At 31.6% G+C, this 16,542-nt stretch overlaps 9 protein-coding genes across 9 annotated transcripts; 7 read left to right on the top strand and 2 right to left on the bottom strand.

The window, feature by feature from the left end:
- Nucleotides 1-263: 263 nt before the first annotated feature.
- On the top strand, nt 264-1,226 carry GO595_002774 (Cyclin, N-terminal domain containing protein; the record flags this gene model as incomplete). The annotated part of the gene is made up of 1 exon (XM_067915720.1): nt 264-1,226. One exon carries the CDS (start codon nt 264-266, stop codon nt 1,224-1,226), a length of 963 nt encoding a protein of 320 aa, XP_067776575.1.
- Nucleotides 1,227-2,063: 837 nt separating this feature from the next.
- GO595_002773 (uncharacterized protein) lies at nt 2,064-2,789 on the top strand (the record flags this gene model as incomplete). Its single annotated transcript, XM_067915719.1, has 1 exon — nt 2,064-2,789. One exon carries the CDS (start codon nt 2,064-2,066, stop codon nt 2,787-2,789), a length of 726 nt encoding a protein of 241 aa, XP_067776574.1.
- A 2,978-nt stretch (nt 2,790-5,767) lies between these two features.
- On the top strand, nt 5,768-7,006 carry GO595_002772 (uncharacterized protein; the record flags this gene model as incomplete). The annotated part of the gene is made up of 1 exon (XM_067915718.1): nt 5,768-7,006. One exon carries the CDS (start codon nt 5,768-5,770, stop codon nt 7,004-7,006), a length of 1,239 nt encoding a protein of 412 aa, XP_067776573.1.
- A 428-nt stretch (nt 7,007-7,434) lies between these two features.
- GO595_002771 (putative HIV-1 rev-binding protein) lies at nt 7,435-8,325 on the top strand (the record flags this gene model as incomplete). Its single annotated transcript, XM_067915717.1, has 1 exon — nt 7,435-8,325. One exon carries the CDS (start codon nt 7,435-7,437, stop codon nt 8,323-8,325), a length of 891 nt encoding a protein of 296 aa, XP_067776572.1.
- A 40-nt stretch (nt 8,326-8,365) lies between these two features.
- GO595_002770 (Oxysterol binding protein) lies at nt 8,366-9,556 on the bottom strand (the record flags this gene model as incomplete). Its single annotated transcript, XM_067915716.1, has 1 exon — nt 8,366-9,556. The coding sequence occupies one exon, from the start codon at nt 9,554-9,556 to the stop codon at nt 8,366-8,368; it is 1,191 nt and encodes a 396-aa protein (XP_067776571.1).
- Nucleotides 9,557-11,340: 1,784 nt separating this feature from the next.
- Nucleotides 11,341-12,030, top strand: GO595_002769 (protein MEI2-like 2; the record flags this gene model as incomplete). The annotated part of the gene is made up of 1 exon (XM_067915715.1): nt 11,341-12,030. The coding sequence occupies one exon, from the start codon at nt 11,341-11,343 to the stop codon at nt 12,028-12,030; it is 690 nt and encodes a 229-aa protein (XP_067776570.1).
- Nucleotides 12,031-12,417: 387 nt separating this feature from the next.
- GO595_002768 (60S ribosomal protein L30) lies at nt 12,418-12,756 on the bottom strand (the record flags this gene model as incomplete). Its single annotated transcript, XM_067915714.1, has 1 exon — nt 12,418-12,756. The coding sequence occupies one exon, from the start codon at nt 12,754-12,756 to the stop codon at nt 12,418-12,420; it is 339 nt and encodes a 112-aa protein (XP_067776569.1).
- A 597-nt stretch (nt 12,757-13,353) lies between these two features.
- Nucleotides 13,354-14,046, top strand: GO595_002767 (uncharacterized protein; the record flags this gene model as incomplete). The annotated part of the gene is made up of 1 exon (XM_067915713.1): nt 13,354-14,046. The coding sequence occupies one exon, from the start codon at nt 13,354-13,356 to the stop codon at nt 14,044-14,046; it is 693 nt and encodes a 230-aa protein (XP_067776568.1).
- A 947-nt stretch (nt 14,047-14,993) lies between these two features.
- GO595_002766 (protein disulfide-isomerase precursor) lies at nt 14,994-16,373 on the top strand (the record flags this gene model as incomplete). Its single annotated transcript, XM_067915712.1, has 1 exon — nt 14,994-16,373. One exon carries the CDS (start codon nt 14,994-14,996, stop codon nt 16,371-16,373), a length of 1,380 nt encoding a protein of 459 aa, XP_067776567.1.
- Between the last annotated feature and the right edge of the window lie 169 nt (nt 16,374-16,542).

Raw genomic sequence — 16,542 nt, 5'->3', positions numbered from 1 at the left:
AGGCTTTCGCCCTATCACATGTTAAGCCCGTTATATATTTGATAATAAAAATTTTTTTGTAGTAATGTTATCTTATACTTCAAATAAATGCTTTTTCATTTAAAAATATGACATTAATATCAATCGGATAAAATGCCATTTTAACATCCTTGAAGCGTCCAAACGAAACGAAGTCGTAAAGCTGTTGAAAAGTAAATTTTCTTAATTTTTTTGGATAAATTTATCAAAGCTGACGTTAATGCCCGTTTATTAATTGACCCGATATGGATGAACATGAAACTAAAATTAATCTAAACAACATAGGAGATGAAAAGGTTTCCCAAAGCACAATGAAAATTCAAAATATAAATAGTATAGAAGATGATGATGAATATAGTGATCCTGATTTCACTGAAGATAGTGAAGAAGAGATAATTGATATTGATGAGCAAAATAAAAGTATCCCAAGAAAATTATCATATATTGCAAATGATATTTTTTTAAATGCCATGGACGAAGATTTTTCTAATGTAGTTTCCAAAAAATCATTCCTTACTCGCCAGGAAAAAATTCTTCAAAAATCTCCAAAAATGAGAGAAAACATTATTAAGTATTTAATACGAGTAGCGCAAGATATTGGCTGTTCCAGTGATGCACTTTTCAATGCAGCATTTTATATCAACATTGTTCTTTGTTCCACAGAACTCCTTGCAGAAAATATTCAACTCTTTGTTTTATCATGTCTTTGGCTCTCCATTAAAGCCGACAAACGCACGTATGGATATTTAGATCAATATTTAGAGAAAACGAATACAAATTTTATAGCGGATCAAATAATCGCAACTGAAATGGATCTTCTTCCAGCTCTATCATTTCGTACAACATATCCTACAATCAAGTTTTTTGTGCGTAGGTTTCTTGATATTGTTTCAACAGATGCAATTGTCTATGAGTGTGCGAATTTTTTTTGTGAAGTTTTCATAATGTCTTTTGAGTCACTTGATTGTCCAACAGCTGTTGGCGCTGCAGCTGCTGTTTATTCTTCTTTTGTCGGATTAAATCAAAGATTCCCAATGCAGCTATTGTTAAGATATACAACAAATATTGGTGAAGAAGAAATTTTAGAGGCATCAGATTGGATGATAAAAAAGGCAAAAAATATTCTGAAAAATGATAAACATTTGTTGAATGAGCGTTACTCGGATCAACGTCTTAGAGGCGGTGTAAAGAAAATGAAATTCGAATAAATTTTTTGATAAATTTATATCTTCGAATTGTTTCTTAATGTTTTTGCTTTGAGGTAAGAGAAAATTCTTTAAATATCTTAGATATGAAACACAAACAAACATGTTTTCGTTATGCTTTTCTTCAGGTTAACACAATGGAATTTCTCTTTACTTCTTTATGTATTGCGGATTTTGATTTTTTGAGCTGAACGATGTTCTCTTATAACAGATACAGGCAAACTCATTCCACTCTTTTTTTTTCCTAAATTGAACTAAAAAAATAATAAACTTTGTGTTTAACATCATTTCCTTTTGGGATGTTTTGGGTATGATGTTTTACTCTTTTATGCATTCATCAAATTAGTTTACATATGTAAGAATTATTGGGATGTGTTTTGATTTTTATTAATAGTTTTTTAAATTCATTTTGATCGTTGGTATTACAAAGAACTTACAAAATAAAAAATGTTTACTCCAAAATTTCATGGTTCAATTTTCAATATATCATATGGGTTTAATGAAGCCCAAATTAAAGCTTTTACAAATTGTCATTTAATTACTTCACTCAAATACTTCGAAATTCTATCATACGATTGGAAATCTGTTCTGTTAAAAGTAGATGTTGAAAATATTGAAAAAGTAACAAACAAGAACAAATTGGTTCTGCTTGAAATGAAATCCACATCCAAATTTCCATTATTAATTTTTGATGCCAAAACCGAAAAACATCTTTTCGAAGCCCTCAATATTATTTATAATATTCCTAATCCAGAGATACGCTTTTTAGCTCTTTCTTCAATCCTTCCCACATTTAAATTTCCAGATCGTAGTAAATCAATTGCTTTACATAAAGATCTTATGGACCTTTCGAAGGAACTTTTAACTATATTTAAACCCGCCGAAGTTTATAAAAGTTTTACAACAAGTGTAAATGGAGCATTAGTTGATCTTCTTTCATGTGGCTATCGTATGCGTTATGGAGATGGAGAACGTGGCATTGGCAAAGCTCAAAGCTTTTCCATTGAGATACAACATCATATTATTCGTATGTGGCTTAAATCATTAATTCGTGCATCTGAATCAACAGATTCCAAAACTAATGACTTATTTTATTCCCGTCTTTCTGGGAGCATATTAGACACAATATCTCTTCTTTCTAATCGAATTTCATTAAGTTGCGACGACTTATTCACTGGTAACGAAAACGATAGCAATTTGAATACTTTAATTTCCTCATCAAAAAAAGTTATCGAAGAATTAGACAAAATGGATGAAGAAGATTTTGAAGCTGATTCTCCATATAACACTGAATATTTAGGCTTACTAATGGATATAATTGTTGTTGGCATATCTGGAATTGTTGTAGGAATGTATCAAATAGATATCGATGACTTGGCAGAAAAAGTTGTGAATTTCGTTAAAGCTTTGGTAACAAATAGTAAAGAAACTTCAGCACTAAAAATAAGTATGGAGAAATCATGTAAATCTTATTTAACAGAGATGTTGAGATATTTGGACGGTCATAGATTCGAAAGCGATTTTCAATTTGTTTATTGTACTTGGGATGTGATGAAATCTGAGTAAAAGTGATTAAAAATTTTTTATTTAAATGTTTTAATTATATAATTTTATGTATTACTCTTTGGTAAATTTACAAATGAATGCGAAACATTATAAACATTAGATAATATAGGAAAAATGGGCAACAGATAAAATATCATATACTGTACATATTTTCATTATAGATGAAAAAAATTTACAATTAATATTAATATAATTTATTTTTACACACAAGCATTTATATAACAATTGCTATGAAGCATCATATGCTTTATACATATGTGTTGTAATGCTGATATGACATATATGTAAGTTACTATTGTTAATGAAGATGTATATGCATTGATGCATTTGTTGAAATATATGAAATCCTGGATGTTCGAATTGTGGTGTGAACTAATGTATATGATAGTGATGATGTTTTTAAGTCAAAATATAAATTTGTATATGAATCGGATTGAACCCGAGTTAGATATATAGAAAGTGATGATGTTAGAATTTGTTATCATTTAAATTTATTGTTGTTGTGCTCCAATTAATAAATGATTTAGAATTAGTTTCAATGCTTTCATTAATAATAATATAACTTTGTATATTTGTAATATAAATGTAAAAGATGATATTGTAATTATTTCATTTTTTTCCCCAAATATTTCATGTTGAATAAAAAAGAAATGCATTAATCTTTAATAGAAATAGCGGAAGTATTATGAACTAGTTCTTCTACCAATGGATTCCAATGAGAAAATGAATGGCGAGGAATTTGTCTAACGTTAGACAACATAATTATGTTGAATGAAAAAATATTTCGTAAAATTCTTAAAATATGATAAATTTTCATTTTCTTCTGTGACTTCAAGGCTAAAATTAGATTTAACACACAATGTTTGGTTCGAGAGTAAGTTAAAAATCAAGAAAAATAACATACTTTCAAAACATTTATTATATCTATAATGTTGGAACAAATCAAGTTTTTTAAAAGACAAGCAAGTGTTCATGACCAATTTAATAATGCTTGTAACATATAGCAGTGGTGAATCAAGAAACGATAAATGATTTCAATTGTTTATTGAGGGGCACCCTAAAGTTGCAAACGTTAACAGCAGAAAGGAAATGCCTCTAAGAATTCGTCTTGTGACATTTCCAATTTCTTTATCATATTTTAACAATATTGGCACTCTTGAAACATGGCGGATATATCATAGGTTTACAATGAGAAAACTTTTCCACATTATCGAAGTTTTTTGTTGCTGGATGTACTTAATGAATGTACTTGAACCTGTTCAGATGGATGCTTACAATATCCGTGGAGTTTTCAAATCAGTATTTTTTTTAGAAACTCATGAAACTTCGGTAGCTACGGCATCTTTCATTAATAATTACTATCAAGAAATTCAAGAAAAAGCTGAAAGTATTAAAACCGATTTTCTCATGGACATTGACTTTCCAAATGAAACAACGCTTGTGTACCATCATTTTACATATAATAATGGAACGGAATCAATTATTTTTGAACCATCCATCACTTCAGAATCACTCAAAAACATCACTACAATACGTACCTCAGTTCCGATTTATGTTTTTTCATCTCGTAGACCAGTTCCAGGTTGTAGTTTATGGGAATTTCTTGTTATTGTATCATGTGTAAATTCTGATCCAGCCTTCTTTCTAAGTTCCAAAATCATTCGTCATCGATGTCCTCTTGAAGGAGACTCTATTAAAGGTCGTAAAATCGATCGTAAGCATCTTCATTATTATTTCAAATCAATTGAAGCTATTCGTCCTCTTTTCATATCATCCTTAATTCATCTTTTTATTCTTTTCTATGAACACCGTCAACGTTGGGCGAAACATCATCATTGGCTTGATACTGATGTTATTTATCAAGAATTAAAACCTCGTCAACAGTTTCATTACACTTTTGGCGTTTGGCTAGTTTACGAAATATTTGTGAGCTGTCTGATCATAACCGCCTGCATCGTCGTGTTTGTGGAATGTTTGAAATTAACTGAGTATCCATCATTATTAACATTACAATACTTTGCTGTATCATCATTCTTTATGTTTCTGTCGGCATTACAATGGTTTCAATTTAATGATTATTCATATCATTTTGTTGAAATTATCCGAGAAGGAATTTTTATGATTGTTGATGTTATACTTGGATTTGTTCCAATTATTTTTGCATTCTTTTTGTTTGGTATTTTTATGTTTTCGAGTGTTGCTGAAAAAGCACATTCGATTGTGTCAATGGTTGAGATTTTGGTGAGTTTTACACTTGGCGATAATATTATGCCGACGTATAACGCATTTAGTGATGGAACGCCTTTGTTTAATTGGCTCGCGTTTTTCTATATAACTGTGTTCGTGTTAATGGCGGGTTGGGTGGTGTTCGCTTCGTTTACAGCGACGATTTCATTCGTTGATCATAAAATTATGATGAAAAAAGAACATCCAAAAACGGAATAACAGATAAATTTTATTATTAAATATAAATAAAAATGTTCTTAATTATTAATATTTTGTTTTTTTGCTTGGTTGCTCTGGTGTAATACTTAAGTAAATATTTAAAGCAAAAATTAATTTTGAAATTGAATTAATCATATTTTTTCAATTTTCAAATTTTGACTTTTTTGGATTGAACCAACAAATGATGTAATTCCCTTTAGTTGATAATCGAAAGCTTGTGTTATTTTCGTTCCAAACTAATTAGAAACATTCAAAATTTTTTCTTTTTCTTTTTTTCAAAAACCGTTATTTTTAACATGAGTAACCAACACAGCAAACACGGAGCTTCTGCTGATATAAAAGAAGAAGATAATAAACAAATGATCCTAGTTCCAAATGAAGGGAATGTTTCAATAGTCTGTTATTCATTTCCGTTATATTGTTTCCCTCTTTATGGCGGTTACATACCATACATGTATCCATATCAATATCTTCCTTTTTATGGGATACCATTTTTCCCACAATTTTTTTCATTTTATCCCCAAGTGCAAATGATGGCAAACAAAAGTTCTCAGTTGCGCCAACAAAAGATTTCAAAAGCTCCAAAAAATGAAATAAGGACAATTCTTTCTTTGGGAGAAATCATTGAAAATGAAAAAGGAATTAAATTTTTACAGCGTTCAAATCGCCGACAAATAACAGAAAGTAGTGATTATGCTTTTCTTTTAAGATATCCGTTTTTTAGAGGCGATTTGATTCAATTATCATATAATGAATCACCTTTATTTCTCATATATAAGACAGGAAATAATTCAGAGCTTGTTCTTGCGCTCCGTATAGGAGACACAATCATAACAACCTTCAAAAGCGCACCAATTAACTTTGAAATTTCAGGAAGGTATGATCCCATTATAATTCGGAGAGAAAATTTCTTTTATTTTGTGATTTATGGACTTGTATTTCGAATCACTGAGAATGAAATTGTGCAGTTGAAAGCTCAATGTATTTCTTCGACAGGAGAAAGAATTCCATTCAGACCAATTTACTCAGAATTCAATCGTTTCCAAACGCAGAAGTATCAAACAATACTCAACACCATTAACTTCGAAGGCCAACAATATGTTTCAATTAACCCTTATTTGTATCGAATCGAGAAATCTGATGATGAATTTAATCTTCATTTAGTTGACGAAAATTTAGAACGATTCCAAATTTTTAATAGCACATCAATCTTGCTACCAGGCAAAGGGATTTTGACAATGGGTGTAAACGAGTTAACTTTATATAATCCAATTTCTCATGAATTATTTATAGACAATGTCGTGAAACTTGCAGAAATTGAAGCTCATTCCGATCAGTTCATTCTCATGCCATATTGTATTTCTTTAACAAAAGATAATAACATTGCGATTATTACCAAAAAAATTATATTAGAAAATCATCATGAGGTTGCTAACGAATATACTGTTGAAACAAAACCCATTTCTGATCTTGATTTTACTCGCTCTGATTACACATATACAAAGCCTCTTCTCAGCATTGCTTGTAAACAATATACTCCACATTCCAAAGATGGATTCAAAGAAACTCAAATTCAAGCCAATGGCTATAAATTCCAAGCATATTCTCCTGTTTCACCATTTAAGAACTACCGTATCATCAAAGGCTTTGGAGAAATTCCATCCGTTCTCAAGGCGCCAAACTTTGTTCAATTGACAGAAGCCGAAATTTTAACACAAATAGGCGCGCCAATTTTTTATTATAAAACTTGGGGCGATGATATAAACAATTAAACACAATTAAATAATATTTTTGGGACTGAAGGTGTATTAAAATTTCTATTTGCTAACAAACTATATAAAAATTAATGATTTATTTCAGATTTTGTTGTCGATCTACATATTTTTCAAGGCAGTTTCTACAAATGGAAGTTACTATAATAACAAGTGTGAGAGATATCTTTAAAGAAATGTTATTTATTTTTTCCAAAAGATTCATCACAATTTAAGAGGATTTAGAGGAAATTGCATATTGCTAAAATAATTTGAACATAAGTAAGTTAAATACAGAATGCATCATGTTTTCATCAAACAATACATTTCACCCAAAAGAAGATTTTTATGGAAGCCGTTTATTAGCAACCGTTAATCGGAAGACCAAAGAAAAAATGGAGCAGCAGGAACTTGATCCAGAATTTCTGCGCCCATTTCAAAAAGGGGATATGAAACACCCTCTCTTAGAAGAGTCTTCATTTGCAGTTCTATTTCCTCATTATCGCGAACGTTATCTGACTGATATTTGGCCCAAAGTTGAAGAAAAACTTAAAACTTTGGGGATTGATTGTACTCTTGATACCAAAGATGGTGTTATGGTTGTTCGTACCACCAATGAAACCTGGGATCCATGTGCAATTATCCGATGTCGCGATTTAATCAAGTTATTAGCACGATCAGTACCATTTGAAAATGCGGTTCGTGTTCTTGATGATGACGTTGAGTCAATGATCATTGTCATTGGTCGTGATATCAGAAATACAGAACGCTTTATTAAACGTCGCCAACGTTTAATTGGCCCCAATGGTGATACGCTTAAAGCTTTAGAACTTCTTACCAAGTGTTATATCTTAGTACAAGGACATACAGTTGCCGCGATCGGACCACCAGAAGGATTAAGAACAGTTCAGAAAGTAGCCACAGATTGTATGAATAACATCCATCCCGTGTACCACATTAAGACGCTTATGGTCAAGCGCGACCTCATGAAGCGCCCCGAGCTCGCCAATCAAGACTGGGACCGTTTTCTACCCAAATTCAAGAAGATGAACAAAAAGAAGAAGAAGTTCAAGAGAAAAATTAGAAACAAGAACATTTTACCGGATTATCCGAAAGACACCGAAATCGATCGACAAATTGAAAGCGGTGAATATTTCCTGAAACATAAAACAGGTGAAAAACGAAGAAAACAAAAAGAACTCAACAAGAAAACGGTCGACGGGGCACTCCAAACCGTCGAGGAAATTCAAACCGTCACCGAGGCAGACCTCCAAAAGAGTAATGTACCCTCGACAGAACAAATTGTCGCTTCGCTGAAGGCTAAACAAGAACAGAAATAAAAATAAGAAATTAGAAAAAATCAAATTTTAATAGAATATTCTAATGTTTAGGAATGCTTTCCCTAAGTTTATAGTCGTGACGCTGACACTCTTCCATAATAGTCTTGGCTTTGTCAGCAACATCCATATTACCTTCAATAAGATATCCTCTATCAATTCGATATCTGCAATCTGATGGTAAAATTTCGTCATCATCGACTTGCTTGTTTGGTCTCTTGACAATGTTCTCATTAATGTCCCAAGCTTTTTCATCTCCGATAAATAATTTATCACAATAATCGCCTTTGATAACTGGGTTGAACTGAAGGGATTTCTTTTCCTTTTTATCAACGTTGGATGGAATTGGTGCAACTCCACCATATATTGTGGTTGGTCGAGATTTCTTAATTCCATTTGTTTTTGATGGTGTAGGATTAACATCAATCACTGCAATAAGGTTATGTGTTGTATCTTTGATCTCAACAACGCCGCTAACTTTAACAACGCGATCTCCATGAAGTAATCCTGTAACAGCAATAATTGGGAATTCCCATTCGATATGAGTTCCATCACCAAACTCAAGTTCAGTGAGTCCCTTTTGGAGAATATCAATACGTGTAATACCAGTGTCAATAGCAAAATTGAATTTGGCATTAATCTTCCATTTGTTATTAGGTGTCACAATTTGGATTTGTGAAACTGGTGGGTGGTGGCTAGTTTGCTCACCATAGATAGTAACATCATTTTCCCATCTTCCGATATATGTTTCTCCAAGAACTGGATTCCATGGCTTCTTTTGCTGAAGATAATAATGATACCCAGCAGCAATACCAACAGCAACGTTGGCAAGACGCATTGAGGGATCATTACAATTTTCGGCACGATCCAAATAAATTTGGGTAAGAAAACCAAAAAGATCAGCTGAGCGCTCAAGGAAAGTACGAGGCTCGTTATAACCAACAGGGAAACTAAACCTTGTTACATCCATTTTGAAGATAGCCATTGTGAATTTTTTGATTAATTTCCAATTTAAACTTCTTTCGAATTCTTGTTCTTCTTTGGTCATTGGTTTTACACCTTCTTTTGTGTTGTGATTGATTGCATTAAAACGTTCACGAGCATAGTCTTGGTCAGGTGGATTAAGTTCATGACGAGGAAAAGATGTATAAGAAGAATTATAATATTTAACATCTCCAAGTTTACCAACTTCTTTGTTAGTATGCGGAGCCTCTCCTCTATTTATTGGAAGCATTTGCTTTGTGGGTATTTGAATCGGCAAAGGACCAAGCAAAAACCGCTGAAATCTTTCAAACTTAATGTAAACAAAAACAATAATTGAGGCAAACCGTTTATCTGCACTGATTTTTCAGTGGCTGATCCACATTTCCTTTTGAAAAGTTATTGCTTTTGGGAATTTGAGGATGATTTTATTTGAAATAAGACTCACAATCTTGACGCATCACAAGCAAAGAAAAAGATGTAAACGTTCCAATAATCAGTATCCTTACAGGGGCTATGTATTTATGAATACCTCTACTCTAAAAATGGATGGTTATTGAAGATAATTGGAAGAGAATGCAAAAATGATTGCACTTAAAAAAAAGCATTTTTCATGATGAAAAAAATTTTACAAGAAATGGCTTTAATGAATTGTGGAAAGAATCTCATTTGTTAATTGTTTTTCTGTAGCAGATAATCACATTTAACGTAATAATAAATGACATAATCTGAGAGATAAATCTAAATAATTAATCTTTTTAATGTGTGTGCATAAAAATTATTTTAAAATTTCCTATATTGTTTCTGATCAAAAAAATATCTTAATATTAACATTTATTTATCAGAAAATGTTCCTAATTTTTTTAGATGGCCTTTTTGGATCAATTAGAGATGTTAAATTTTATTTTTAATAAATTCTCGGGAAATGAGTTACTTATTTATACCAAAAAAACATCATATTATAGCAAAGGTGAGAAGTATAGACGACTATCATGTAAAAGGGATTGAAGAAAGGATGCCTCAGAAAGAACTCTAAAGTTATGAATTCGCGAATTGTTTGGAGATAATAATAAGCCAGATCTAAGAGCGACAGATTTTGATATGTCTGTTGAAACAACAAACATATTAGTATCTTTTTCGATGACATCAATTGGTATATTGTTGATTTCTGCAGTTCCGAATAATCTTAAGAGATTTTTATTAATTCCATCAATAACATCTTTTTTGTTTAATATTATTTCGTTTGAATAAGGTTCTGCTTCCAACAAGTAATATCTTTTTTTTGGGCTCAGAGTTAAGATAGGAAGAATTGTGCGGCTTTCTGGTTCCATCGCTTTCCTTAAACGGTTTTGTGAATAATAAACGTCCTCTAAACGATAAAAGATGTGAGGAGGTTGTGTAATGCTTTGAAATTAAAATGTTGACTTTTTCTATTGATTCAAATACATTCTGGTAACATCCATCAAAGAAAAAAGATTGGATGGTTTCCTGTTTTGGATTGATAAAAAAAGTATGAAAGGTAATGATAAATTAGTATCAATCAATACGTTTTAAAAAAAGGCATTTTATTATTAGTGATGTAAATTATTGTGACAAGAGGCATTTTTTATAATTGTTCGTGAAATTTCTTAGTGTAAACATCACAAAATTGTGTGTAAAAATCTTCTGGTTCAATTGACTGCTGTCCTTCGAACACCTCTTACATCCACATAATAGACCTGTTAAATATTGATAATTTAATTATTGTCCGAAATAAGAAGCACGCCTTCACGTATTGTTATAAAAACATATTGATAATATCATTATATAAGCGAAGAATTAATGGTATGAAATGAAAAATTGAAATTATTTTACACAAAATCTCGAACTGTGCCTACAAAAAGTCAAAATTTTGAACCATTCAAAATTTTCAATTAAATTATAAGCTTTACAGCTGTAAAGATTGATTTTACAACTCCCGCATAAAATTTTTGCGATTCAATTCTTCTTCAGATTTGAATAGCATAACCGTATATAACGTTTCATTCCATTTCTTCAATGACAACAGACGAAGACTGGGGATTCTTCATCGAAACTCCTCCAAGTTATGGGAGGAGCTTTTCACCAAATGATCTTAACCAGTACTCTTTGTTAAAGATCCCTACATTTGAAGCACCTCCAAATCCACCAATTCCTGTAATCAATAGACCTGATAGAGAGGTGACATCTCCTTCCGAACTTGAAAGCCGCTCTGTTGAGGTTTATAATCTTGAAAAAAAATTTACACAAGAAAATATGCATGAATTAATAAATCCCCCAACAGTATTGAATTATTTCGAAATGAACAGTGATGGATCTGTCCATATGGAATTCTTTGATTTAAGGCATTCAGTAATGTTCCATGATATGTTTAATGGAATGAAAATAGGAGATCGTGAAATTACTGTTAAATATTCTGTTCCAAAGTCTCTCCCTGGATCAGAACCAATTAACAATGGGACAATTGTTCTATTTCATTTGACGCCTTCGATAAATAATCAGCAATTATCCAAAGTGTTTTCGAAATTCGGCGAAATAAAACAAATTCGTGGAACGCCACAAAAGCCAATGCAGCGTTTTATAGAGTATTGGGATATAAGAGGATCTGCTGAAGCGTTCAAAGAAATGGACGGAGCATCAATTTATAATGCTCGCATTTCTATCAAGTTCTCAGTGCCTGGAGGACTTAGGAGAAAAGCATTTGTCTAGCTCAAATTAAGGCTAATTTCGGACTCAATAAATCAAAAAATAAAATTGATTTTTGGTGAATATTCCTTTAAAAGTAGTAACGTTTTTAATAAAGGAGTTTGGCAAGTTTTTATAATTTTTCATAATCAATTTATTCACAAAAAAATTTATAAGATTCACAATAAAATTTTGAAAATATGGAATGTACTAATTCCACTCTAGTTATTTAGTACGTATTAAAAGAGAAAAATAAGTAACAGATTTTATCACAAATTAATGTAATCTCTTTGAAAAACTTTCATAATTATAAACAGGTAATGTGAACCACTTGTGAGTATAAGCGAACAACTTTGCAATAAATTGAAATAAACTAATTATCAAAAAATAAAATTAGTTATCATTTTGTGTTTACTCGGACTTTTCCTTGATCATTTTGAGAATTTCAGATTCACCTGCATCAATGATTGTGATAACAGATGAACGGAAATATTTACCACAGGCTGTTCCAAGATCTACATTATCTCCATCAAAAGGAAGAATATCGCATTGGCTAAGCATAGCATAGTATTCGATGAGGGACTTTTGTGATGGAGCAATGTTTGATGCAAAGATAACAAGTTTGGCTTGACCTGAACGGAGTGTTCTTAAAGTCTGTTCAATGCCAAGGCTGTACTTTCCAGATTTGGTAACAAGGCTGAGGCTGCTAATGATGGATTCACGAGCTTTTGTGATGTTCTTGCGTCCCATCTTGATAAAGGCCAGACCATAACCGTCAATAAAACCGTTTCTGCCACTATGAATTTTTAAACGGTTCCTAATTTGGAATTAATGGAAGCAGACAAAACAAATGAAGAAGAAATTTGGCAACGTGCAAAAGAATTAAAAACAAAAGTAGACAACGGAGAAGTGAAAATAACACAAGATCAACTAAAAAGGCTAAATGCAATGCTTGAAGGTTATGATGCTTATATAGAGGCTGATACAGAATTAAAAAAGGGAATGATTGGATTGCTTTATGAAAAGCAAATATATCTTTCTAAACTATGGCTACTGGAAAAATTGGGTGTTCAAAATCAATGGAAACACCCTCTCTTACAGCAGATTCGTGATGTCTTATATGAAGAAACAGATGAATTTAAAGTTGATGATTACAGAGCAGATCAAAACTAAAATGTTTTTTAATTAAATATTATCTTCAATTTCTACATTTTCTCTTTATATATATATATATCTAAATTATAAATAATTTCATTGACGATCATAGCAAAATGAGAACTTATACATGGAAATTTCGGCAAGAAAAAGGAAAACGAGAAATAACCGTCAAGGCCGTTTATTTTTAGGATGGAATTAGGCGCCGAAGAAGAACTTAATTCAGCTTTGATTCAATTACAAAAAGCAGTTAAATCATTTAAGCAACAACAATCAGCATCATCAAGGATGTGGCAAAACCGGGTTACAGAACTTGAAGCCTTAAACCAGGATTTACAAGAAAGAATCAAACAATTAGAAAAGCAAAATACACAATTACAGATTGCATACGAAGATGCTAATGCAGAAGCTGTAAGACTTCGAACAATAAATTCTTCTATTTCACGTACTCTCCAACAAAAAGATCAAGAAATATCGCGATTTATCTCACTTAACCAATCTCTGAAAGGTCTCCTTGATCAACAAGATGCAATATCTAGCAGTCAACCAGAACCAGAACCTCAATATGAATCATTTATAAAACTGGAACCAAAACAATCAATTTCAAAACAATCATTTTCTACGCCTCACTCCCCTTCAACAAAAAGAACTAAACCATCACAAACTCCAACTACGGGTACATCTAAAAGTTCATTATTTATTAAAACTGCAAAACAAGAACTTACCTACAGTGACTTTAATCAAATGATATCTGAAATAAATTTGTATAACAGACACCAACAATCACGAGAAGATACAATAAAAAATGTACAAAATCTTCTATGCCCCGAACACCAAGAATTGTTTGAACTATTCTTGCCAATTATAAGTTTTAATGGTCACTAAAAATTATTTGTAATTTTTTTAAAAAACAAACAAAAATTATTTTTTTATTTGTAAAATTTGTGAGCTCACAAAATTGTCAACTTTTTTGTGATTAATTATTTTAGCCAAATGGAAAAATACCAAGCATTAAAATGTATACCTGCTTTTAATTGCAGGAGATGTGATAATTGCTCCCAAAACATAGATGGTTTTCTTGAATGTCCTGAATGTAAAATGTCTTATGAAGATCTAAGACCAATATGGCACTTCTATTTTACAATATCTAAAGTTGATGGCGGAAATGCGTTAAGTGTTGAGGGGTTTGGACCAATTTTTGATAACGTAATGGGAATGTCAATTGAAGATTTTTTATATATTTCATCAAAATTGGGTGATTTAACTGAATGTGTTCGCAGGTTTTTCGAAAAGAACATTTTCTTAATGACACATAGTGTAAAACGCATTACTTCAATATCACTTCCATTTGGTAATCAGATGACATTTCAAAAATGGCTTGGAATTCAAGTCTTTACATCACCAGAAGAAGTTACTGATATGCTGTTATCACATATGAATCAATTCACATTTTTACCTAACGAGAATTATGAAAATATTGGTCAATCATTCATCGACAGCCTCATGAACACCAAAGAAATACTATAATAAAGGCTTTTATTATTGGGGTCTGGAGTTAAATGTGATAATTAAAAAAAAATGGAAATTATGAATAAAAAATATTTTATAAGTTTATACTTAACGAATTTTTTTAATAGAGATGAAATAGGTGTACTTTTATCAATTTCGCAAAGCGTAACAACATATTTTTAGTTAATCTGCGATGCCAAAAAGCATTTGAAACAAAGAAGCCGTTTATTTTGTAAACTTGTCACTTTGGATAAACAAAAAAAATGTTTGTTTTAAATTTATTGGTTACACTCTCCAAACTCAGTATTTCAACTCCAAATGTAATGTCAAGAGTCAAGCTTGATGATTCATTCCTTAGAAAAATTCTCGATAAGGATTGGGAAAAATCTTTACAAAAAACTCCAAATTGTTTCCTTTTCTTACACGCAGACAATAATCGTATACCTGATGCAGGATATCTCAGATTTATAGAGGTTGCTAGAAAATATAAAGATAAAGCAATTTTTTATGTTATTCCAATCATTAGTGGAGATAAAACAGCTAGAAAATTTGCAATCCCTGGATTTCCTGCTTTATACCACATCTCAAATAAGACAGACATCAAAGAATTCATAGGATCATTCTCTTCTGATAATATGGATCGTTTCATTTCTTCGTTTATATCACAACATTTCACTGATATTGATGTTAGCGATTCCGAGTCTATTGATGCAGTTTATAGAAGAACAAGAATAGATGAGTATGATTCGTCAGATGTTATTTTTATGCTTTCAAACAATGAAACCAAATTTGGTAGAGCTTCAATTGACTTGTCAGAAGCTATTCACGAGCATGTTCAATTTTTAAGAATTTCTGATGAAAAAATAGCTAAATCATGGAATTTCAGATTCCCATCATTAGTTCTTTACAGAAACCAAGATCGCAAACCATTAGTTTATATTGGCGAACCCACTACCACTGAAATGATCTCATGGTATAAATCTCTTCCCAAACCAGAAGTTCGTAAATACAATATGAATTCACTCTTTGAAAAAGATGGACACTCTAAGAAGACACTTGTTAAGTTTATTGACGATGATTCTGAGATTCCTTCGCTCAACGAAATTTCTTTTGACAAGTCAAAGATTTCAATGGTTTATGCTAAGCCGATACAAATGAATGCACTTTTGACACTTTTCGGTTATGACAAAGCACCCAAGCAACTTTGTATTGCAACCAACTTTTCCAAAATAGGATATGCTGAATGTGATGATATTTCTCAATTTTCAGATGGTAACTTACCTTTCAAGTATATCAAAACGCCAATAGAAGCATTTGATCGCATTGCACTTGTAAATGAACTTGGAATGAAAGATCTCCTTGTTAATGGCCCATTATTTGTTATCTTCACCTTAAGGGGAAGTGATAAATGTGCTGAGTTTACTGAAGAAGCAGTTGCCGCAGCTGAAAAAATCCTTTATTCGGGCGGAAAGATTCCATGGTCCATCTATGATGTGTACAAGGAAACACCGTCTTTCAGATCTGATGTACGTTTGACCGTTCCATCCGTTGTTTACTTCGAAAGCGAAAATTTGACAAATCACATCGACTACAAGGAACAGCCAAATTACATGCTCATTGCGGATTGGGCCGCGAAGCAAGAGAAAGATGTAAACTTGGATAATATGTACCAAAGCGATCCACAACAATACGATTCTTTATAAGTAAATAAATTCTTATAAATCATAAAATTATTACGTAAATGTTTGGATAATTTTTTTAAGGCGTTTGTGTTCTTTTCAATTTCTGTTTTTGTATCGGCAAAAATTGATTCTTATTTCCAAAAAAATCTTCAAAAAATACTTAAAGGGAATCGAAAAACCTGTCAATGCG

This window comes from Histomonas meleagridis (assembly GCF_020186115.1).
Source record: "Histomonas meleagridis strain 2922-C6/04-10x chromosome Unknown contig_20, whole genome shotgun sequence".
NCBI classification, from domain to species: domain Eukaryota; phylum Parabasalia; order Tritrichomonadida; family Dientamoebidae; genus Histomonas; species Histomonas meleagridis.
Note: the sequence above shows the minus strand (reverse complement) of the source record. Positions and strands in the feature narration are given on the sequence as shown.